The 24,613-nt window shown below is 36.6% G+C and overlaps 1 protein-coding gene across 5 annotated transcripts in view; it reads left to right on the top strand.

Moving 5' to 3' along the window:
• KIF2A (kinesin family member 2A) overlaps nucleotides 1-24,613 on the top strand; it is a 73,676-nt gene that overhangs the window by 21,285 nt on the left and 27,778 nt on the right. For all 5 annotated transcript variants that reach the window (XM_055331602.1, XM_055331600.1, XM_055331599.1 and 2 more), the window contains exons 2-3: nucleotides 21,673-21,767; nucleotides 22,271-22,390. In XM_055331602.1, coding sequence (XP_055187577.1) covers nucleotides 21,673-21,767; nucleotides 22,271-22,390 — 215 coding nt within the window. The remainder of the gene's footprint in view (nucleotides 1-21,672; nucleotides 21,768-22,270; nucleotides 22,391-24,613) is intronic.

Raw genomic sequence — 24,613 nt, 5'->3', positions numbered from 1 at the left:
ACAGAGGCAGAGACACAGGCAGAGGGAGCAGCAGGCTCCATGCAGGGAGCCTGACATGGGCCTCCATCCCAGGTCTCCAGGATCAGGCCCCTGGCTAAAGGCAGCACTAAACTGCTAAGCCACTTGGGCTGCCTTCTATATTTCTGTATTTACAGTATTCCTTATCTTGGTTAATGGAAACACCATATACCTGGTTTCCCAAGATAGAAATCTCAGACATTGCCAACTTTCCTAATTTGTGAAGATTTTTGCTCTTGACTCACTGTTACTGTCTCCTGTCCTATTCCTGTCATATTTCTTGGTAATTGCAACCTTTATATACAGGTGATCCTTCCACTGCTCTTGCCCTTAGCTCACTTTCTAGGTCCTTACATTTTCCTGCAGTATCTACATAATCTCAGCTTCAGGCACATTCCACTTTTTCAGTTACCATTCTGTCTTTCCAGCATATTCCTTCTAGTATCCTGATTTCCCTAATCTTTGGGCACCACTAGGATTTACAATTGTACTGATTTTTATTGTTTCTTCTCATGTCCTTCCTTCCATATAAGTATATGTGTGTGTGTGTGTGTGTGTGTGTGTGTGTGTGTGTATTTTAAACCTCCTCGTCCTTTCCTGATTGTCTGAAATTGATTGAAGAGGAGAAAAATGTACTTAAGTTGACTGACCACAATTTAAAATGTGGTTGCTTTTTTTGAATGAGCAGTTATATTTCTAGCCCATTTGCTCAGAATATAAGCGCTCAAAAAAGAGCTTCTGCAAATCTACGCATCTGCCCAAGTATCGACAGCTGCACCTGTAGCTCTTCCTTATTTTTCCATGGGTAAAAACTATTCTGGTTCATATTTTAGGCCATTCATCTCCACTTATGTACTAGGTCCAATCCGCTGAAGTTACCACTTCAGTCCATTCTTTGCATTGCATCATCAATATTTTCTTCTCTCCAGAATCACTGTCATCAACATTGTAATGCTGTTGATTTCAGTCGTCTTACTTAAAAAACAAAAAACCAGGCAGCCCCGGTGGCGCAGCGGTTTGGCGCCGCCTGCAGCCCAGGGTGTGATCCTTGAGACCTGGGATCGAGTCCCACGTCGGGCTCCCTGCATGGAGCCTGCTTCTCCCTCTGCCTGTGTCTCTGCTCCTCTCTCTCTCTGTGTCTCTCATGAATAAATAAATAAAATCTTAAAAAAAAAATAAAATAAAAAAATAAAAAACAAAAAACCCCACAAAGCCTCTTTGATCTCACTTTATCTTTTAGGTATTGCTCTTATTTTATTTGATATGTTAATGGTATTTTAACTGTTGATTCACTCTCTTTTCCCTGAAATACCTTCTTCATTTGCCTTCTAGAACTCTATTCCTGATTTTTCTTGATTTCCTCATGTAGCTGCTTCATCTTTTTTTGCTGGTATCCCATTATCTTCTTGACTTTTGTACATTGAAGACGAGGTCTTCCATGCACATTTTCTTAGTGATCACATCTATTTTCATTGCCTTAAATACTGTATCCGTAGTTTCCAAACCTCCTCCAATTATTTCCCTCCTCCAGAGAGCTGTTTTAAACTCTTTTCTCTTATCATACCCTCACATTAAATTTTAATACCATATAAACTATTAATGTGCTATGGCCCTTTGAAGAGCCACAGGGTATTGTAATATCTAAGATATCCACTTTCAGAGAACCAGTTTTTGCCTTCTTAGGCTCAATATCACCCCTATAGAGAATGCATGATCTATAAATTGACAGTTCTCAAGGTTTTATCTTTAGTCTGGACCATCTTAGTATATCTTAGTATACTATATCTATGGACAATACTCTGGTTTCTCTTCAGATCGAATAAATCTTTTGCCTTTTACTATATACATGGACATCCCATATCTCCGGTAGATGCCCGATAGATCTCTCAAACTTAATCTATACAAAACCAACTAATCCTCTGACTTTAACCTATCTCCATAATGAGCTTCTGTGGGTTTATTTTTCTTTGCATACCTTTTGTTGTAGCCACATTTGCTATGTGGAATTTGCTATTCTATATTTTAACCTAGTGGTAAAAGGGCCTATAAGTAGTTATAACCTATTTTCTTAATCCACATTGATTGAGCACTGAAAATAGAAATATTCTTGGCTCAGAGCCTCTGTCATTGTAGGCTTCCATGGATAGAGTGGAACAGAGACTGTAGTAACAAATTCCTGGGAGAAGTAATGACATTGCAATCAGGGATTGAGAATTTAGCACAGAGCCCAGAATGTGCCTTATCTTAATATCCCTTTTTCTTTTTAAAAAATTCCTTGTGTAACTTCAATTTAGTCAGCATATAGTGTATTACTAGTTTCGGGGGTAGAATTTAGTGATTCACCAGTTGCATATAACACCCAGTGCTCATTACATCAAGTGCCCTCCTTAATGCTCATCACCCATTTACCTCATATACCCATCTACCTTCCCTCCAGCGACCCTCAATTTGTTTCCTATAGTTAAGAGTCTCTTATAGGTTTGCCTCTGTCTCTGTTTTGTTTTGTTTTTTTTTTTCTGTCTTTATTTTTCCTTCCCTTCCTCTATATTCATCTGTTTTGTTTCTTAAATTCCACATGAGTGAAATCATATGGTATTTGTCTTTCTCTGATTGACTTATTTCACTTAGCATAATACCCTCTCATTCCATCCACTTCATTGCAAATGGCAAAATTTCATTCTTTTTGATGACTAATATTCCATTGTGTATATATATACACCACATCTTTATCTGTTTATCTGTGGATGGACATCTGGGTTCTTTCCATAGTTTGGCTGTTGTCTACATTGCTGGTATAAACATTGGGGTTGGGGTACATGTCCCCTTCAACTCACTATGTTTGTACCTTTAGATAAATAGCTGGTAGTGAAATTATTGAGTCATAGGGAAGTGCTATTTTTAACTTTTGAGGAACCTCCATACTGTTTTTTCAGAGTGACTGTACCAGCTTGCATTCCTACCAGCAATGTAAGAGGGTTCCCCACTCTCTGCATCCTCGCTGGTACCTGTTTTGTGAGTTAATTTTAACCATTCTGACCAGTGTGAGGTGGGATCTCATTGTGGTTTTGATTTGTATTTCCCTGATGCCATGCGATGTGGAGCAATTTTTCATCTGTCTGTTAGCCACTTGTATGTCTTCTTTGGAGAAATGCCTTTTTATGTCTTTTGCCCATTTCTTGACTGGATTTTTTTTGGGGGGGTGTTGGGTTTGATATGTTCCTTATAGATATTGAATACTAGCCCTTTAACTATAAATCATTTGTGAATATCTTTCATTCTGTGGGTTGCCTTTTAGCTTTTTTTTAAGTATTTTTTTTTAAGATTTTATTTATTTATTCATGAGACACACACACACACACAGAGAGAGAGAGGCAGAGACACAGGCAGAGGGAGAAGCAGGCTCCATGCACGGAGCCCGATGTGGGACTCCATCCCAGGACTGGGATCACGCCCTGAGCCAAAGGCAGAAGCCCAGCTGCTGAGCCACCCAAGCGTCCTGGTTGCCTTTTAGTTTTGTTGATTATTTTGTTTGCTGTGCAAAATTTTTTTATCCCAGTGAAGTCCCAGTAGTTCATTTTTGCTTTTGTTTCCCTGGTCTTTGGAGACATGTCTAGTAAGAACTTGCTGGGGCCGAGGTCAAGTGAGGTTTGCTGCCTGTGTTCTCTAGGATTTGGATGGATTCCTGTCTCACATTTAGGTCTTTCATCCATCTTGAATTTATTTTTGTGTATGGTCTAAGAAAGTTGTCCAGTTTCATTCTTTTACATGTGGTTCTCCAGTTTTCCCAGCACCATTTATTGAGGTTTTTTTTTTTTCCATTGGATAGTCTTTCCTGCCTTGTTGAAGATTAATTGACCATAGAGTTGAGGGTCCATTTCTGGGTTCTCTCTTCTGTTCCACTGATTTCTGCATGTTTTTGTGCCATACCATACAGTCTTGATGATCACAGCTTTGAAATATATCTTGATGTCCAGAATTGTGATGTCTCCAGCTTTCGTTTTCTTTTTCAGCATTCCTCTGTCTATGCAGGGTCTTTTCTGGTTCCATGCAAATTTTAGAATTCTTTGTTCCAGCTCTGTGAAAAATGCTGTTATTTTGGTAGGGATTGCATTGAATGTATTGACTGCTTTGAGTAGCATAAACATTTTAACAATATTTCTTCCTCCAATCTGTGAGCATGGAATGCATTTCCATTTCTTTATGTCTTCCTCAACTCCTTTCACAGTGTTCAGTAGTTTTCAGAGTACAGATAGAGATCTTTTACCTCTTTGGTTAGGTTTATTCCTTGGTATCTTACGATTTTTGGTGCAATTGTAAATGGGATTGATTCCTTGATTTCTCTTTCTGCTGCTTCATTGTTAGTGTATAGTAATGCAATAGTTTTGTGCGTTGATTTTATATCCTGTGACCTGGCTGAATTACTCGAGTTCTAGCAATTTTGGGGGTGCAGTCTTTTAGGTTTTCTACATAAAGTATCATGTCCGCTAAGAGTGAAAATTTGACCTCTTTGCTGATTTGGATGCCTTTTATTTCTTTTTGTTGTCTGATTTCTGAGGCTAGAAATTCCAGTACTATGTTGAGCAACAGTGGTGAGACTGGACATCCCTGTCACGTTCCTGACCTTAGTGGAAAAGCTCTCAATTTTTCCCTGTTGAGTATGGTAATTGCTGTGTGTCTTTGTTATATGGCGTGTGATGTTGAGGTATTTTCCGTCTGTCCATCCATGGTGGAGGGTTTTTATCAAGAAAGGGTGCTATGTTTTGTCAAATGCTTTTTCTGCATCTATTGAGAGGATCATATGGTTCTTGTTCTTTCTTTTATTAATGTGGCATATCACATTGATTGATTTGTAGATATTGAACCACCCCTGCAGCCCAGGAATAAATCCCACTTGGTTGTGGTGAATAATCCTTTTAATGTACTCTTGGAGCCTATTAGCTAGTATCTTGGTGAGAACTTTACGTCCATGTTCTTTAGTCATACTGGTCTGTAACTCTCCTTCTTAGTGGTGTCTTTGTCTAGTTTTGGGACCAAGGTTGTGGCTTGCCCCCTCAAATGAGTTTGGAAGTTTTCCTTCCATTTCTATTTTTTGGAGCAGTTTCAAAAGAATAGGTATTAGTTCTTTAACTGTTTGGTAGAATTCCCCTGGGAAGCCATCTTGCCCCACACTCTTGTTCCTTGGAGATTTTTGATTGCTGATACAATTTCTTTGCTGGTTATGGGTCTGTTCAGGTTTTCTACTTCTTCCTTTTTCAGTTTTGGTAGTTTATATGTTTCTAGGAATGTATCCATTTCTTTCAGATTGCCTAATTTGTTGGCATTTAATTGCTCATAATATTCTCTTGTAACTATTTCTTCAGTGTTGGTTGTGATCTCTCTTCTTTCATTCAAAATTTTATCTGTTTGGGTCCTTTCTCTTCTTGATAAGTTTAGCTAGAAGTTTATCAATCTTGGTTATTTTTTTAAAGAATCAGCTCCCAGTTTTATTGATCTGTTCTACTGTTCTTTTGGTTTTTATTTCATTGATTTCTGCTCCAGTATTTATTATATCTCTTCTCCTGATGGACTTAGGCTTTATTTGCTTTTCTTTTTCCAGCTCCCTTAGGTGTAAGGTTAGGTTGTATATTTGAGACTTCTCTTGCTTCTTGAGGAAGACTTGAATTGGTATATAGTTCCCTCTTAGGACCGCCTTTGCTGCATCCCAAAGGTTTTGAAGTGTTGTGTTTTCATTTTCATTTGCTTCCAAGGCTTTTTACATTCTTTAATTTCCTGGTTGACCCATTCATTCTTTCGTAGGATGTACTTTGACTTCCATGTGTTTGTAGTTCTTTCAAATTTCTTCTTGTGGTTGACTTCAAGTTTCATTGTGTTGTGTGCTCTGAAAATAAATAGTATGGTATGATCTCAGTCTTTTTTTTTCTGGTTGAGACCTGATTTGTGACCCAGTATGTGATCTATTTTGGAGCATGTTCAATGTGCACCTGAAAAGAGTTTGTATTCTGCTGGTTTAGGATGAAATGCTCTGAATATATCTGTTAAGTTCATCTGATCCAGTGTGTCATTCAAAGCCCTTGTTTCCTTGTTGATATTCTGCTTAGATCTGTCCATTGCTGTCAGTGGGGCTCTGAAGTCTTCTACTATTATTGTATTATTATCAATGAGTTTCTTTAATTTTGTTACTGATTTTCTATTTGGCTGATTCCAAGTTAGAGCCATAAATGTTTAGAGTTGTTAGATTTTCTTGTTGGATAGACCCCTTATATATGTCCCTTTTCTTGATTACAGTCATTATCATTTTGAAAGAGAATGTTTTAGTCTGTTCTGGCTGCTACAACAAAATACAGAGTGAGTGGATTAAACACTAGACATTTCTCACAGTTCTGGAGGCTGGAAAGTTCAGTCAAGATAAAGATGCCAGCTGATTGGGTCCCTGATAAGAGCCTACTTCCTATCTTGCAGGTGGCCTCCCTCTCGTTTTGTCCTCACTTGGCAGAGAGAACATCTCCTTCTTGGAAAGCCTCTAATCTCATCACGAGGGCCTTACTCTCAAGAACTTATCTAACCCTCGTTACCTCTCAAAGGTTTCACCTCCAAACACCATCCCAATGGGGGTTAGGACTTCAATATCAATTTGTGGAGGCCTGGGGGACACAATTCAGTCCATCACAAAGAAGTTAGGGGTAAATGTTCTGAATTTGGAGTTCTACTCAAGCAATAGAATAATGCATGAAAGAATGCATTTTTGTATAGTGGTTACGAATGTGACTTTTTGACTTCTTTAAAGTTAAACTAATTGATTTTCAGTGATGGCTGGTTTGACATTGTACTAACTAGTATGACTAAAAACTCAGCATTTCCAGTGAAGATTTCATCTATGTAGCAGTTTGATTTTGAAATGTATCATTACTTGGCTTGGTAGACAATTTCTATATTCTTCATTTTTTTGGTAAAAAAAAATGCTTTTTTAGAATATGTGTTTTTGAAAATCACTTACGTGTTTATAACACTCTTTAAGGCTTCCAGGGAAGCTTTTCCATCCCATTATCCTAGAAGACAGGAAGAGGCGATAGGCTAGATTTTTGAATACTAGGGATTTGTTCTTATTAGTGATGGTATATATTACTATTTCTATAGACAGCAGTAAGTTTCTCTTGTAAGTGTACACAGTAAAATTAATCTCAGTAGAATAATTTAGATTGCTTTATCAGTGAGAGGTATTTTTTGAAAGATTTTGATGTTAACAGTCGTCTTGGTGTCCTCAACACATCTGCAATGAAACAGTATTGTGTTCAGTCACTGGAGTTCAGGCCTTAAGTTTCCTTTTTTTTTTAATTTTTATTTATTTATGATAGTCACAGAGAGAGAGAGAGGCAGAGACACAGGCAGAGGGAGAAGCAGGCTCCATGCACCGGGAGCCCGACGTGGGATTCGATCCCGGGTCTCCAGGATCGCACCCTGGGCCAAAGGCAGGCGCTAAACCGCTATGCCACCAGGGATCCCTGGGCCTTAAGTTTCCTAATGAAGGTTAGGAGGGTAGCTAAAAACCAATTGAAATAGCCGAATATTTTATAATATTTTTGGTAGTTTTGTGAGTTATGTTTAAATTTTGTCAATAGGGATCCCTGGGTGGCGCAGCGGTTTGGCGCCTGCCTTTGGCCCAGGGCGCGATCCTGGAGACCCGGGATCAAATCCCACGTCGGGCTCCCGGTGCATGGAGCCTGCTTCTCCCTCTGCCTGTGTCTCTGCCTCTCTCTCTCTCTGTATGACTATCATAAAAAAAAAAAAAATTTTGTCAATAAATGTTCACATTACCCAGTTTACTATTGTTGAAAGCATTCCAAAAGATCCCTATCTCCTGTTACAAAGTGCTTAAGCATAAGAGAAGATGTTATCTATGTGTCACTATGAAAAGTTCACAAAATAGCACAGCTGTATTGGTATAGAATTCCCTTTTGAGAAATAAGAATTTAAGCTAGGGAGCAATTAGATAGTGTTGCTTAATGTATCCAGCTGAACATCTGTGAAAGGCAGTTCTTCAAATCTTTGGACTATCAGCAATGTGTTATTTTAACTCCATCGCTTGTAAAAATGTGGTATTCTAGATAGCAGATCTTTTATTCTAAATAAATGAGGAAAGATACATTTTGGGTATTCTATCACCCACGGGATTGTATATATGAATGTATATATTTTTAATTAAAATGTGTTTAGATTTATTTAGTTAATAAACTTTATGAAGTTTTTAAAATGTAATTTTATGGTTTGGAGATTTTTAAAGAAATTCTGTTTTTGTGTTCCGTATACTAGTGTTTTTAGACAACTTTTAATCTTCTCACCCCAAATATGGAAAATGATATCAGGAAACTTCAGTGATTTAATACTTTTTAATGGCATCATGCCATGCCATATTTTATGGCATATTCTTTATGGCATATTTCTTACTGCCTGTGTGAATTCAGAATGGACTTTCCCTAAAAGGCTGCACAATGGGTTTTTCTAAATGACTAATCTGCCCAGATTGTTAGTGTACAGTGTGCTTTATTCATCACAAAAAACCCCAAGATCTGTTCCTGTCACCCCAGAGAAACTGAGCAGTATTTAATTTTTAACATCCCTCTTCAAAACAATGGATAGATGAGGTAAGAATCTGAAAATTTGTGGTTTGTGTACAATATGAAATTTGACCTGTATTTTAAGTCATATTTTCTTCATGAAAATTCTTAGCTGTATCCTTTCCAATTTTTTCTTCTAGTATTAAAATTCCAGCTTTGTGCTTTTAAAGTCTAAGAAGAGAAATGCTAGAACTTTTTAGTTTAGTTATAACAGTAACATCTTAAAATGTGATAAAGCAAAACAAAAAGGTCTCTATGTTTGGCAAAGTCACATTCCCCAGGGGTTTACTAAACAGCAACAGCACTGTTACCAGTGTCAGCTGAGGCATTATTTATGTCCTTCTCTAATGGCTCCTTGTTCCAGCAAAGCTATTGAAGAAGGTGTGACGCTTACATAGTCCTCATTAAATATTCTTTTCATCACTGCTTAGATTAGCTAACAAAACCTGGATATCAGAGTTTGAAAGTTTGACTTCTGGATCTGCTGTAATCATCTCTGACAAATGACCACATTCTTTTCTGTCCTCATTTACTGGTTAGGGGTATCTAGGAACAGATTGACATTTACTTTTGGAGAGAGAACATAAATAATAAATTATAAACTGCTTTGAGGTAGTAGTTGGCAAGACAAATGGTGTATGAATATTGTATAGTTAACAATGTTTTTTATTTTTTAAATAATGCTTTTAGTAGTGTCCTTTGGTTGTCATATTTAGTCTATTTTGTTTTTTTAAAGATTTATTTTAGAGAGAGAGAGAGAGAGAGAGCGTGGGGGGGGGATGGGGGACAGAGGGAGAGGGAGAATCTAAAGCAGACTCCCCATGAGCATGGAGCTCATCACAGGGCTTGATCTTACGACCCTGAGATCATGATCTGAACTGAAATCAAGAGTCCAGGCTTTAACAGACTGAGCCAGGCACCCCTAGTCTACTTTAAAGCAGCATTTTGGCAGTCTCCATTTTCCCGTTTTCCAATACCACTGTCAGAAAATTATATTGTAAACATAGTAAAGAGGTGGATTTTTTTTTTCATGATCTTGATGGAGCATTCCTTTTATAGTCTAAATTTTAGTAAGTTGACAAAAAGGAATTATACCTGTTTTAAAAGACAACTGTAAAACTTCTCTAAGACAATGAAAGCTAATATAACATGTCTTGCTTTGACTCCACTTGGAAAATTCCACTCAAATTGTTGAATTTGCATTCTACATTGGCACTTGGTTCCTAGAACTAAATGTACAATTGATTTAACTGGAATCACTATTTTATACCAAATTTCAGAAAAATGAGAGATTTGTTATTTTAATCAGTCACATGATTGAAATCACCAAAGTTTTTTTTTTAATATATATTTTTTTATTTACTTATGATAGTCAGAGAGAGAGAGAGAGAGAGAGAGAGAGAGAGAGAGAGAGAGGCAGAGACACAGGCAGAGGGAGAAGCAGGCTCCATACACCGGTAGCCCAATGTGGGATTCGATCCTGGGTCTCCAGGATCGCGCCCCGGGCCAAAGACAGGTGCCAAACCGCTGCGCCACCCAGGGATCCCCTTTTTTTTTTTAATATATATATTTTTTTATTTACTTATGATAGTCACAGAGAGAGAGAGAGGAAATCACCAAAGTTTTGAGGTCAATGTGTTTTACAATAATTTATCAGGATTCTCTTCTAGAAGGTTGGAACTGAGTTGGAAGAAAAGTGCTCCTTTCAGATATCTATTACCAGCTATTTGGAGTAAGCATATGTATTTTACTCACCCTCTGGAAACATTATTCTGCCAAGCTTGTTCTAAATGTGTGATTTCATAATTTAGAATAGTATTTACTTCTTTATTCTGAGAACAGATACTTATGATTGCTTGTCCTCTTTGTCTCTGCAGAGGTACAAAAGGAGAGAACTAGATTTCATTACCTTCTTTTTTTTTTTTTTTTTTTTTTTTTTTTTTTTTTTTTTTTTTTTTTAAGTAAGCTCTACACCTGACTTGGAGCTTTAACTCATGACTCTGAGATCAAGAGTTGTATGTTTTACTAACTGGACCAGCTTGGTGCCCCCGTCATTACCATTTTTTTTAAAGGTCAAGAAAAAAAGAGCCTATCAAATTATGCAGTGGTATTCTGGTTGAAAATTGAGCAGGTTACTAGAGATTTTATTAAGAAGAGAGACACTAGAGTACTATGTATTTTAAATTTATTAGCATATAAGCTAGATTTTTGTATTAGTTTTCGTTACATGTCTATATACACGTGAATGATCAGTGACGACTAGTTTTTTCATAGTTTGTGTAAATTTTTTTTTGTATTTTTTTATTGGAATTCAATTTGCCAGCAGCATATAGCATAACACCGAGTGAAAACATTTTTAAATAGTATTTTTAGCTAATGATATTTATAAGTGTATTACTTTCTGTCATTTTTAAATTTATGAAACTTTAAACAAAAACATACTTTAACAACCTCAGAGGGTTTGGAAATTGCTATAATAAACATTATAATTCAAGTTTTCACTGATCATTTTAGTTATATTATTCTTGAATGTTTCAGTTTTGAAAGTATGATTAAGATCTTATTATTTTAGAAGTTTGGAAAGAAGATTTCATAGAAACAGCTCAAGAGGAACTGATAAAAATAATATTTACTTGTGGGGAAGATTTGTCACATGTATGCTTATGTATACCTCAACTCTGTGATTAGAGTAATTAGAAAAAACATGGAGTTTGTAATCCTAGGTATGCTAGGAACAGCTGCAACCTTTTTAAAAATGGAGTGAAACTGAAAAGAATTGATTATTGCTTTTTCATGTTTTTCCTAACGTTCCACCACTATAATCCCTTTAATAAAATACATAGATTTGTTAGCTTTTTAAAATTCATTCTTTTAAATACTTGTAATGATATTTTATTAGTATTCTTGGCTCTTTTATTTTGGCTGTTGTCTTATGCATTTGCAACCAAATTATACTTTATATGCTAGACAAGGTTTATGCCAGCCTAATTGGTTGCTGGCGTTTCTAAGCCTCACAGCTGCTGTGAATTCAGCTGTGAACTAAGAAACATATAATAGGATCCTGTTTTCAGAAACCAAAAGCCAATTGTCAACATGTAAGACTTGTTTTTGACAGCTCAATAAATACAATATTTTATAGCAATCTTAAGTAACCACCTTAATTTAAAAGATTTAGAAAGTCCTGAAATATATAGAATCTGTGTTATTTTTGTTCACTAGGGCAAAATGTTACTTAAATTCAGGTGTGTGTTCTTTAAGCATTTCAAAAAATAATTTGTCTTAATATTTACTAATACATTTAAAAGTTGAGATCTGAATTTTCTCTTTGATTTCACTTAAGAAAAAGTTGAGACTTAAATGTTGCAAAGATACTTCTTAAAATGCACTAAACCTAAAATGGCTTGGAAGTAAAAATTATGTTTTCAAGATATTTTATATATTTATGTTCATATATATATGTATGTTTTATATATTTAGCAGTTAATAGTTTTGTAAATTATCCTGACATCTAAATTTGGGGTGAAATATACATTCTCTTGAGTTGAACTGGATGAAATTGACCTTTTTAAGTTAAAAATGGTCAAATATAGGGGTGCCTGGGTGGTTTCGGTTGGTTGTTTCTGCCTTCGGCTCAGGTTATGATCCCAGGATCCTGGCATTGAGCCCTGAGTTGGGCTCCCTGCTCAGCGGGGAGTCTGCTTCTCCCTCTCCTCCTGCCCCTCCCCCCTGCTCAGGCTCTGTCTTTTCTCTCTTCTCTCAAATAAATAAAATCTAAAAAATGGCCAAATATAGACTTTTTTCCTTGTTAGTTATCATATGATTTAATTATATAATTAAAAGTCTATTCTCAACAGAAACTTATGAGGATCCTCTTTTTAAACATAAACAGCCATCTCCCATTTAAGGTCAGTGTAATCTGTTCTTAAATCAGATGCTGTGTGTGAAAATACTGAGTGGGAGCCCATTTGCCTTTATTTTAAATGGGAAAAAAATCACAGCATTCATCTTTGACCAAATTCCCTAAACTATTGCATAAATGTAATGACACTTTAAAATCACCTCCATGTGAGTAAACTATATGTTTTAACAAATAAGAACTAAGGGCAACAAATTATTTTATATGCAGTAAACTTTTTTTTTGTTGTTACTATAATTGCAGTTTGCTCATCCTCAGTGTTTTTTTTCAACATTTTCTTAAATATTTTGGGAGTTGTTCAACACTGGGCAAAACAAGGACTCAGTAAATATGAAAGATTGTGGAAAGGATAAGCACACAGTGTCAGAAAATGGCTCACAATGAGTATGATGTAAGCCGTTATCTTGTGCCTACATTTTCATACTCGGCATTACTTTTTTTTTTTTTTTTAAGATTTGTTTGAGAGTGCAAGAGAGCACAAGCAGGGGGAGCAGCAGGCAGAAGCAGACTCCCTGCTAAGTAGGGAGCCCAATGAGGGGGGCTCAATCCTAGTACCCTGGGATCATGATCTGAGCCGAAGGCAGACACTTAACTAAGCCACCCAGCTGTCTCGACCATACTTTTTTATATGTGATTCTGACCATCTATGAATTATATTTGGAATGTAACTCAGAACTTTTCTAGATAATCTTTTATTTAAAATGTGAGTTGAGTTTCAGCATGTACAAATTTAGATCTTTTCCTATATAAATATTGGCCACAGTATCTTACATTAAGGAGAAGTATGTTTTATGAAGTTTGGTTATTAAACATGAAGAGATGGACAGCCTGGGTGGCTCAGTGGTTTAGCGCTGCCTTCAGCCCAGGGCCTGGTCCTGGAGACCCGGGATTGAGTCCCACATCAGGCTCCCTGCATGGAGCCTGCTTCTCTCCCTCTGCCTGTGTCTCTGCATCTCTCTCTCTCTGTGTGTCTATCATGAATAAATAAATAAAATCTTTAAAAAGTAAAAATAAAAAAAATAAACATGAAGAGATGTTCTACAGGGAAAATAGGGAGAGGGAGGTTCTGTAGAATTTGCCTGAACTTGCCAAAACTTTCCAAGTAATTTTTTTACTTCCCTCTCAAAAGATGACATTGTCAACACTGTAATTTATTTTTACAAGTAGTTGAAATAAAGCTGAAAACTTCTAAATCTCTTGAGTTTTGAGATTGTAAGTCATAATTAATTTAAATATAATAGCAATTTTATGATTGTGTGAACTGATGGCAAGTGATGCAGAGCATTTTCTCATGTGCATGTTGGCCATGTCTATGTCTTCCTCTGTGAGATTTCTCTTCATGTCTTTTGCCCATTTCATGATTGGATTGTTTGTTTCTTTGGTGTTGAGTTTAATAAGTTCTTTATAGATCTTGGAAACTAGCCCTTTATCTGATACGTCATTTGCAACTATCTTCTCCCATTCTGTAGGTTGTCTTTTAGTTTTGTTGACTGTATCCTTTGCTGTGCAAAAGTTTCTTATTTTGATGAAGTCCCAATAGTTCATTTTTGCTTTTGTTTCTTTTGCCTTTGTGGATGTATCTTGCAAGAAGTTACTGTGGCCGAGTTCAAAAAGGGTGTTGCCTGTGTTCTCCTCTAGGATTTTGATGAACCTTGGCTCACATTTAGATCTTTCATCCATTTTGAGTTTATCTTTGTTCAAATCTGACTCATTTTTTATAAATATGATATATAGAATTAAAGATGGATTGGGACTTCTGGTTAAAATATACAATGAAGTTTATGTATTGACATCTTTCTGCCTTAGATACATAAGAGAAAACCAAAAGGTGTAGCTGAGCAAGAACAAGATATCATGGTGGAGTAGAAGTAGATCAGAAATACTAAGGGATGGTAGAACTATTCAGGCAAGGATGGTAAAAGTTTGATTCCTGTAGGAAGATGAGACTTTAAAACACATACAATCAGTAAGATTCACTGTTTGAAGACAGACTGGTGTTGGCTCCTCTTTAAAAAAGGAAGTAGTTTCAACTCAACAATAACAAAAATACTAAATATAAAAATGTGTAAGATGCTAGTAAAGCAGTTCTTGGAGAGAAATATGTAGCTTTAATTGCTTATCAGGAAAAAAAAAAGGAATAAAGATTAATAAACTCAGCATTCGTCTGAGGAATTTGAGAAATAACCCAGCAAAGTGTGCCCAAAGTAAAAGGAAAGAATAATGATAAGAACAGTAATTAAGCATTTAATTTTTTATTTTATTTTATTTTATTTATTTATGATAGTCACAGTGAGAGAGAGAGAGAGAGAGAGAGAGAGAGAGGCAGAGACACAGGCAGAGGGAGAAGCAGGCTCCATGCACTGGGAGCCTGACGTGGGATTCGATCCCGGGTCTCCAGGATCGCGCCCTGGGCCAAACCGCTGCGCCACCCAGGGATCCCTAATTAAGCATTTAATAACAATAGAAGGGCTCAACAAAAGCAAGTGTTCTTGGAAAAGACAAAATTGACAAAGCTGATAACTTTTGCCAAGAAAAGAGGTGGAAAAATTACAAATGAGAAAGTGATTATGGTTACAGATGCCACAAGCATTCAGCATAATTATGAACAACTTTGTGCCCAAACTGTGAAAACTTAAATAAATCTCCTAGAAAAATATAGTTATCAAAACAATCAGGAACAGAAAACTATAATAATCTTATAATTGTTAAGAAAATTGAATCTTTTCACAAATAAAACTGTAAACCAAGATGGTTTTAACCAGTGCATACCAGATGCTCAGGGTTCAAATAATTCTAATTTTACACTATTCCAGAATAAGGTTGGTATGAAAAAGGAAAACTCTTAGCAATTATTACTTTTGGTCAGTGATGTAAAAATCTAGAATGAAATATTTAATGTAGTTCCAACTAGAATCCTAACGGTTGTTTTTTTAAATTATTAGTTTATTTGATTTTTGACACTTAACAGACTGATTCTATAATTTATACAGACATGCAAAAGGCTGAGAAGATCAAAGAAACTCTTAAAGAACAAATAGGAAACTTTATTTTACTGGCTAGCAAGACTGATTGCAAAGCTATAATAATAAGAGAGTGTAATTTTGGCTCAAGGATAAAGAAACAGGCTGATGCATGCATGCTTGAAATTCGACAGGTCATAGAACAGGTAGGAGAGAAGGAAGGACCTTTCAGGAAATAGTGTTAGATTAATTTGTTTTTCATGTCAGGGGGCAGGGGAATGGGAATTGTGTTACCATGCACAAAAATCAAAATGACAGTGGATTGCAGTCTTGAATTTATTTATTTATTTTTAAAAGACTTTATTTATTCATGAGAGGCAGAGACACAGGCAGAGGGAGAAGCAGGCTCCATACAGGGAGCCTGACATGGGACTCGATCCCTGGACTCCAGGATCAGGCCCTGGGCTGAAGGCAGGTGCTAAACCCCTGAGCCACCCAGGCTGTCCGCAGTCTTGCATTTAAAAGACTTTGTAGGGCAACCCCGGGGGCCCAGGGGTTTAGCGCCGCCTTCAGCCCAGGGTGTGATCCTGGAGACTTGGGATCAAGTCCCATATCGGGCTCCCTGCATGGAGCCTGTTTCTCCCTCTGCCTGTGTCTCTGCCTCTCTCTCTCTGTCTGTCATGAATAAATAAATAAAATCTTAAAAAAAAAAAATAAAAGACTTTGTAGGGGATCCCTCGGTGGTTCAGCGGTTCAGCGCCTGCCTTTGGCCCAGGGCACGGTCCTGGAGTCTCGGGATCAAGTCCCGTGTGGGGCCCCCGGCATGGAGCCTGCTTCTCCCTCTGCCTGTGTCTCTGCCCCCCACCCTCGCTCTGTCTGTCATGAATAAATTAAAAAAAAATCAGTAAATGACTTTGTAAAACTTTATTTTTTTAAAAGATTTATTTGAGAGAGAGAATGCATATGCATGGTGTGAACAGAGGGAGAGAATCTCAGACTCCCTGCTGAGCACAAAGCCTGTGTTGGGGCTCTATCTCACCACTTTGAGATCATGACCTGAGTGGAACTCAGGAGTCACAGGCTAAACCTACTGAGCCATCCAGATGTCCCAAGACTTTGTGAAACTTGAGAAGAAAATGTCAGAACCTATTATAATGACCTGAGTCTCAGGAAGAATTTTAGGGCATAAAAAACTGTAATTGAAACATATATATTTGATGATTACGTTAAAATTAATAAATTGAAGTTCATGAAAAGACATCATAAAGTGAAAAGCCCCCAATTTGGAGAAAATATTTATGACACGTATAACAGAAGAGTAGTACCAAGAATACATGGAGATTCTTCAGAGAAGTGGGAAGAAAAGAACAAAGTTTCAAATGGCCAGCAAATACAGTGATAGGCACAGCCTCATTAAGTCAGAGAAACGAGAGTCACAGTATGATATATGATATCTGACAAATATTAAGTGTCATTGTGAGGTAATTGTTAGTAGGTTACAAATCATTCTAGGGATTGCCACTCCGGAAACATCATGGCACTAACTAGAAAAGTTACATATGTCTCTGTACTCTGTGCTTCTAACACATCCTAGAGAAATTCTTGCATAGTTTTATCAGTACACATGTATAAGAATGCCTACAGCACCATTGTTCCTAATAGCAAAAACATGAAAACACATGTCCATCCACAGAATAGATTAAGTTTTGGCATGCTCAAATGTTATGAAAATAAGTGAACTATACTTATTTATAACCATATAAATGAATCTTGGGAAAAAATAGTGTTGCACAACAAAAACAAGTCTTAATGTCAGTCCATTTATATAGTTTAAAATTAGGCAGGGTGTTCAAGGTTTTTTTGTGTATTACATTTATAGGTGATAAACTCTTAAGGAAAGCCACAGTATGATTATCTCAAATATTAGGTTGTTATTAGTGGTGGTGGGGAAAAAGAGGAGAGGGAATATGGTAAAAAAATTTTAAAATTTTTTAAAAAGAGAGGGAGATATACCTAGGGGACATATAGAGTTTCAAAGGTATTATTTGTTTTAATATTTTATTTATTTATTCATAAGAGAGAGAGAGGCAGGCAGAGACATAGGCAGAGGGAGAAACAGGCTCCATGCAGGGAGCCTGATGTGGGATTCAATCCCGGGACTCCAGGATCATGCCCTGGATAACATGCACTTCCTGAAGGCAGGCGCTAAACCACTGAGCCACCCAGGTGTCCTTGTTTCTTTCTTTTTTAATGATTTTATTTTTAAGTAAACTCTACACCCAACATGGAGCTCGGATATCAAGAGTTGCATGCTCTACCAAATGAACCAGCCAGGTGCCCCTCAGACATTTTGTTCCTTAACTTGGCTGGGGTGGATACACAAGCACGTGCTCCTTTTTTTTTTTTATTTTTTTTTATTATTATTATTTTTTTTATTTATTTATGATAGTCACAGAGAGAGAGAGAGAGAGGCGGAGACACAGGCAGAGAGAGAAGCAGGCTCCATGCACCGGGAGCCCGACGTGGGATTCGATCCCGGGTCTCCAGGATCGCGCCCCGGGCCAAAGGCAGGCGCCAAACCGCTGCGCCACCCAGGGATCCCCTTTTTTTTTTTTTAATGTAGAAATGTATATGATACAATTTACAGTAAAGTAAAGGGGGAATCAGAGGGTCAATGGGCAATTAGTGAGGTTGAAATACAGGAATTTACTCAAACCAGAGAAATGAGATGATATTGGAAGGGGCTATGTAGGAAGATTGTACCAGGTTCTAGCAAAAGCTATATCCAATTCTGATTTGTCTCTGAGCTGTAGTTATGTATCTATAGTTGTCTGACACGAGTGCATGTTTCCTATTGACAACTGAGACTTAGGAATAAAGTACCTCTTTCTGATTAAGTGGTAAAATGATTTTTTTACTTTGAAAAATGTATATATTCCTCTTTTTATTTTGTTACTTAACAGGTACTTCTTACTTGGTTTTGGAAAAAATAAAATTACATTTTTATTAAATATATATATTATATATTATAAATATATATTATATTATTATATATTATATATATTATAATTATATATATTATATATTAAATATATATTTAATTAAAAATGAGAAATTTGAGTATCTCACTTGAACTATATATAAAACAATTTTTTAAAGAGCCTTTAAAGGCATGTTGGGTCAAGTTAGAACATTTTTTTTAGAGACAGCTTTTGTTTTTTTTAAGATTTTATTTATTCATGAGACACACACACACACACACACACACACAGAGAGGCAGAGACACACAGGCAGAGGGAGAAGCAGGCTCCATGCAGGGAGCCTGACGCGGGACTCGACCCGGGTCTCCAGGATTACGCCCTGGGCCGAAGGCAGGCGCTGAATCGCTGAGCCACCCGGGCTGCCCTAGAGACAGCTTTTGGTAAAAATAATCAAAACCCCATACTGCAGATATTTCTGCTTAGCTTATCCACTGGCAAAAAAGCAAACACTTAAGAATTGATTCATTCATTCAGCTCTGGTCTTTATTTATTTATTATTGGAATTTCATATTTCTTCCTGCTTGCTGAGTAAGCTGGACCCTGGTAGAGATAAGCCAACATTTTCTCAGGTCTGCCTTTCTAAACCTCTAGAGCTTAGTTTTAACTGATGGATTGGCTGCTTTGGACTTTGCTAGCTTGTGGCTTAAGGCTTTCTGGGTGTCTGCATTGGTAATTGAACTTCTGGAGGTACCACTGTTGAAGTTTGCTGATAATGGGTTTTGAAAAGAAAATCTTGATTTTCTTTATCATCTTTGTTGCTCATGTCTCTAGGCTGTCTTTGGAGATTAAGATCCCTGTGGGATTTTGACCTATGGTCCTATAGGTCTTGGAGTCTACTCCTCCTTCCCATGGGAAGTTGGAATATTGTAGTAGATGCTTAATAGTAGGAATGTGGTATTGGTCTTGCTTTTGCAACATGATAGGCTTTTTGTCATTCTCATTATTGTGGTAATTCTGTTGGTAATTGTGTGGATACCCCTTATTTCTACTCTGCAGCAACCTCAACTCTGGCCTTTCCATTTCCTGCCTAAAGTTACTCTTTATGGTAGTCAAGTCTTTAAATACATTCCCTTTGGAGTCATTTCTTATTGATGAAATCATATCAATATCTTATATTTAACTGCTTTATTTTCCTCCAAACCTTTGTTGCAGTGATCTTGTTCCTGCTAGTAGGTATTACTATTTTGAGGCTGTCAGGGGTGGTAGGGTCAGGAGACGGTAGCTGCTGTTCTTAACCTCACTACTCATGTTGTGAAGATGGTGATAAAGGTGGAGTTTGTTGCAGCAGTGGTAGCTCCTCCTAGATTATAATAGCGATCATCAGTCAGCTCATGGCTTTCAGGGGTTCAGTCTTCATTTCTGCTACCAATTAAACTCAGTCTCTCCTTTTTTCATATCCTGTGGCGCAGCCATCTATGGAGATATGTTGCTTGGATCTCCCACTAAGGAGCTACCACTCTGGGAGTACATTTAGCTCATAGTCTCTAGGTGTTAGCACCTTTAGTCTCCTTAGATTTTGAGCTGAGGCCTTGTGTTTTCTGGGAACCCTCTAGCCAGTGACTGAGCATGGTGTGGGTACTAGGGTATTTCCATTTTGGCTCAGTGTGGGACTCTTCTCATGGGCAGTCTTTGCTTTGGAGCTCCCTGCTGGTTTGGCTAGCACTTTGTCAGATCTGTGTCAGGGTCTGAGGCTCTGCCCGGTCCTGCTTTATATCTCCTCTCCTTCACAGGTTTCAGATCTGTATCATGGTTTGAAAGTTTTCCATGCACAGTCCTGTTTTACCCCCCTTTTATCTTTCACAGTAAAACTCTTATCCATCTGTCTCAACATCTTCCTGGAGGACCCTATTGACACCACTTCTTCTGGTTGTCTACCTAATTTTTGTCCATATCAAATTGCAGTGAATATTAATCTAGTTTCCCCTTTATTTAAAGTCTCTTCCTTGAATTCTCCCAGTAATTTCCAGCTTATCATTTCTTTCTACCTCCAACCCGTAATTCTCTAATGTCCACTTAATCTCAGGAAGTGCCTTATTATTACAGTAACATTTGTTTTATATACTGTATATCTGGGCTGTTTTGTGGGTTTTTTTTTTTTATATTTAAAGAGCTAAAATCTACAGATAAATTATAGATGTCCCAAGGATTTCATTCAGGAAATACATATAAAAATTCCATATGTTCAGTGTTTTACTAAATAATATAAAGATGCATATTTATAACAAATAGTTTCTACCTTTCTTTAATAATCAAATGGGTGGGTGAGATGTAAACAAGTAAAAAATACACACACACACACACACACACACACACAACCTATTGATATGCTTCTAGGTATTTGTCCCAAAGAAATAATCTGACAAGTGCAGTAGTATTCATTACAGTGTTTATAATAGTAAAAAATTGCACATAACTTAAGTGAGCATCAATAGATATTAAGTAAGTTGTGATAAACATAATGGACTATTCTGTAATAATTAAAAATAATTACTTAGTTCCATGGTTATTAACTAGTAAGATCCATAGTCTGTTAAGAGAGGGAAAACAAGTTTAATACATTAGATATAATGTCCTCTCTCTACAGATGGTAAGTACTAGAGCTGACAGAGAAGGTAAGGTATAGAATGGATTTGGATAAGCAGTATGCAGAGAGACAACATTTTAGATTACATTTCCCAACCTTTTTGGACTTAGAATCTTTTTCTCAATGTTATAAAAGTAATGTCAGTTTATATGGTATATAATAATGATTTTTACATAAAAGTGTTTTATATTAGTATAAGGAATTGTAGAGTATCAGTTCATAGTAAGGAAACTTTCTAATGATTATAACTATATAATGGTTTAAAATTTCAGGCATTCTCTGCCATTGTGTAACCATTTTTCATTTTTGTTGAAAATAAACTTTCAGTCTAACCCAGTTTCTTGAGTTCTGGTCTTGATGTAGCATACTGATTTATGATCCTATCGACAAAATTCATTCTGTAATCATGAGAGTCTGCAAATCCCTTGGGAGAAAACTAGTATCATAGTCTTTAAAAAGTTTAGAAATTATAAAAAATTATATTTGACATTATTTAGGAATACCATAATTTATGGCTTAAAAATGTATATTTTGTTCTCAGGCCGAATACATCAAGCAATGGTAACATCTTTAAATGAAGATAATGAAAGTGTAACTGTTGAATGGATAGAAAATGGAGATACAAAAGGCAAAGAGGTATGATCACTGAGTTTAAAATTTTTTTTTTTTTTAAGATTTTTAACTAATCTCTATACCCAGCATAGGACTCGAACCTATAACCCTGAGATCGAGAGGGGCATGCTCCACTGACTGAGCCAGCCAGGCACCCCCGATCGCTGGACTGAATTTTATTTCTAGCCTTGCAATCGAAGTTCCAAATATAAAACAAAACTGAAAAGCATATAATTTTTTATATAATACATGTATTCTTTATAATTTCTAGAAAAACTTTCAAATGATTAAAAAATTTCACTCAAAGAAAGGTAGATTCCTCCTGCACATTGCTGGTGATGGATCATATAATCAAGACCACAAAATGCTGTTTTAATATGTAGGTTATAATTGTAGATAATTTTGTTATCAAGGCAGTACTGTTCATGAGGCTGATACCATTTAATGGTTATTCTCCATGTGTAAATTAATACAATAAAAGGTTAATTGTCAGAATATACTCTAAGAAAAATGCATTTTTAAAACAGATTGACCTTGAGAGCATCTTTTCACTTAACCCTGACCTTGTACCTGATGAAGAAATTGAACCCAGTCCAGAAACACCTCCACCTCCAACATCTTCAGCCAAAGTAAACAAAATTGTAAAGGTTAGTCACAAAAATACAGAGCAGGGATTGTGTGTGTGTGTGTGTATGTTCTGGTTTGAAATGGACAACCTGTGACAAGTATGTTTTTAAGTATTTGTTTGCTTTTTTTAAAAACACTGTTTCTCTTTCTGCCATCTACATGCCATGTATATGTATGCATTCTTTTAAGAATTGAGGTTCTCCAGTTCACAGTTATGATAATCATTAGGTAAAATCCTAGGAATTGGGCAGCCCAGGTGGGTCAGCGGTTTAGCGCCGCGTTCAGCCCAGGGCCTGATCCTGGAGACCCAGGATCACTCCCGTGTCAGGCTCCCTGCATGGAGCCTGTTTCTCCCTCTGCTTGTGTCTCTGCCTCTCTCTCTCTCCTCTCTGTGTATTTTCATGAATAAATAAATAAAATCTTTAAAAAAATAAAATAAAATAAAATCCTAGGAATTCCTTTCCTGGTTAGGAATTTTCCTGAGACTAATAGCTCCGCAGGAGTAATGGATGTCAAAACCATTTGCTTGTCAGTATTTGTTGAATGAATACATTTGACTTAGATAAAGAGAGAATATTAATTATTCCAAATAAATTCTTATTCCAGTAGTCTTTGGAAATAGTAATTCTGCTATTTATATGTATTAGAGAAATATGGGAAATGATTGAATATAGTTTAACTACTGTGATATCTGTGAAGATAAACGTTAAGACCATTCTATATATCCTCCCTAATAGTTTTATTTTTACAGAAACAAAAGCCATGCCATTTTTATTTTATTTATTTATTATTATTGTTTTTTAAGATTTTATTATTTTTTTGACACAGAGATTGAGAGTATAAGCAGGGTGAGCAGCATAGGGAGAGGGAGAAGCAGGCTCTCTAATGAGTGGAGAGCCTGATGCAAGGCTCGATTCCAGGACCCTGGGATCATGACCTAAGCTGAAGGCAGACACTTAACTGACCCACCGAGGCGCCCCCATTTTTATTATTTTAAAAGATAATACTTCTTCCTGCCTATTGAAATTTTTCACTGTTAAAGTTGTGTATCAAAGTGCAGCTCTTTTGAAACCAGGTAGTCCCTCACAGTTGCTGAGTCTGCAGTTCTGTGTGTTTAATTCAACAAACATTTGTTAACTTTTCTACCTTGTTGATTGTATCATGCACAAAGATGAATGACAGGACTTCAACCCTATAGGAACTTGGTGTCTTACAGGGAAGACATAAGCATCCAAATCTTGTACATTAGAAGCTTCTAGAAGAACATTCTGCTTTTTAAATTGTATATGTGAATATAAGGCAGATTTTCAATTCATATAATTCAGCATATTGAGTGTCACTGCTTAGATGTCACTAGTTGTGACTCATAGATGAATTATTTTTCATATTTACCTTCACAACCTTGAAGGATCTTCATAGTTGATCTTTCCTTGGATGTCATTAGCAGCCTTTGCTGTGCATTAAAATCAGAGAATTTTTCAAAATACTGATGCCTTGTTCACTCTTAGAAATTTAGTTTTATTTTCTCTAAAGTGAGGCCCTGGCATCAATATTTTTTTTTGTTTTTTAAAGATTTATTTATTTATTCATGAGAGATAGACAGAGAGAGAAAGGCAGAGGGAGAAGCGGGCTCCTCACAGGGAGCCTGATGTGGAACTCGATCCTGGATTCCTGGATCATGACCTGAGCTGGAGGCAGGCACCCAACTGCTGAACTACCCAGGCGTCCCCCAATATTCTTTTAATAGTACCCATCTGATTTAAATGTGTAACTGTTCTCTCTAGTGTTAAGAGCCATGGCATTACTTGATATTGAATAAAATGAAGTCTTGGTAAATAAATGAAAGAATAAAAAATTTGCTGCCCTAGTCTGTGCAAGTGCAAAGTCTAATGAAGTCTTTTAGCAGAAATGATAACATTTCATGTATTTTGATGTTTAATAGTAGACTGTAAGTTGTCTAAAACCAATATTTTACTGATTACTCCGACATCCAAAGATGAGATACATACTTTTGAAACGTATTATAGTTTTACCATGGTGGCTAAAACTATGCCCTTTACTGAAATAACTTTTCTTTACTTCAGTTTTCTCATCTTTGAAACCAGAATAATAATAGGGTCGTTGTGAAGACTGAGTGACTTAATATGAGCAGTGCTTGCCTCATGCTAATTCCAGAATATTGGGAATTTTGGGGGGTAGGTAGTGGACAATAGTCATATAAAGAAACTTGATTATTGGTAGCA

The sequence above is a fragment of the Nyctereutes procyonoides genome, unplaced genomic scaffold (genome assembly GCF_905146905.1).
Source record: "Nyctereutes procyonoides isolate TBG_1078 unplaced genomic scaffold, NYPRO_anot_genome, whole genome shotgun sequence".
NCBI classification, from domain to species: Eukaryota; Metazoa; Chordata; class Mammalia; order Carnivora; family Canidae; genus Nyctereutes; species Nyctereutes procyonoides.
Note: the sequence above shows the minus strand (reverse complement) of the source record. Positions and strands in the feature narration are given on the sequence as shown.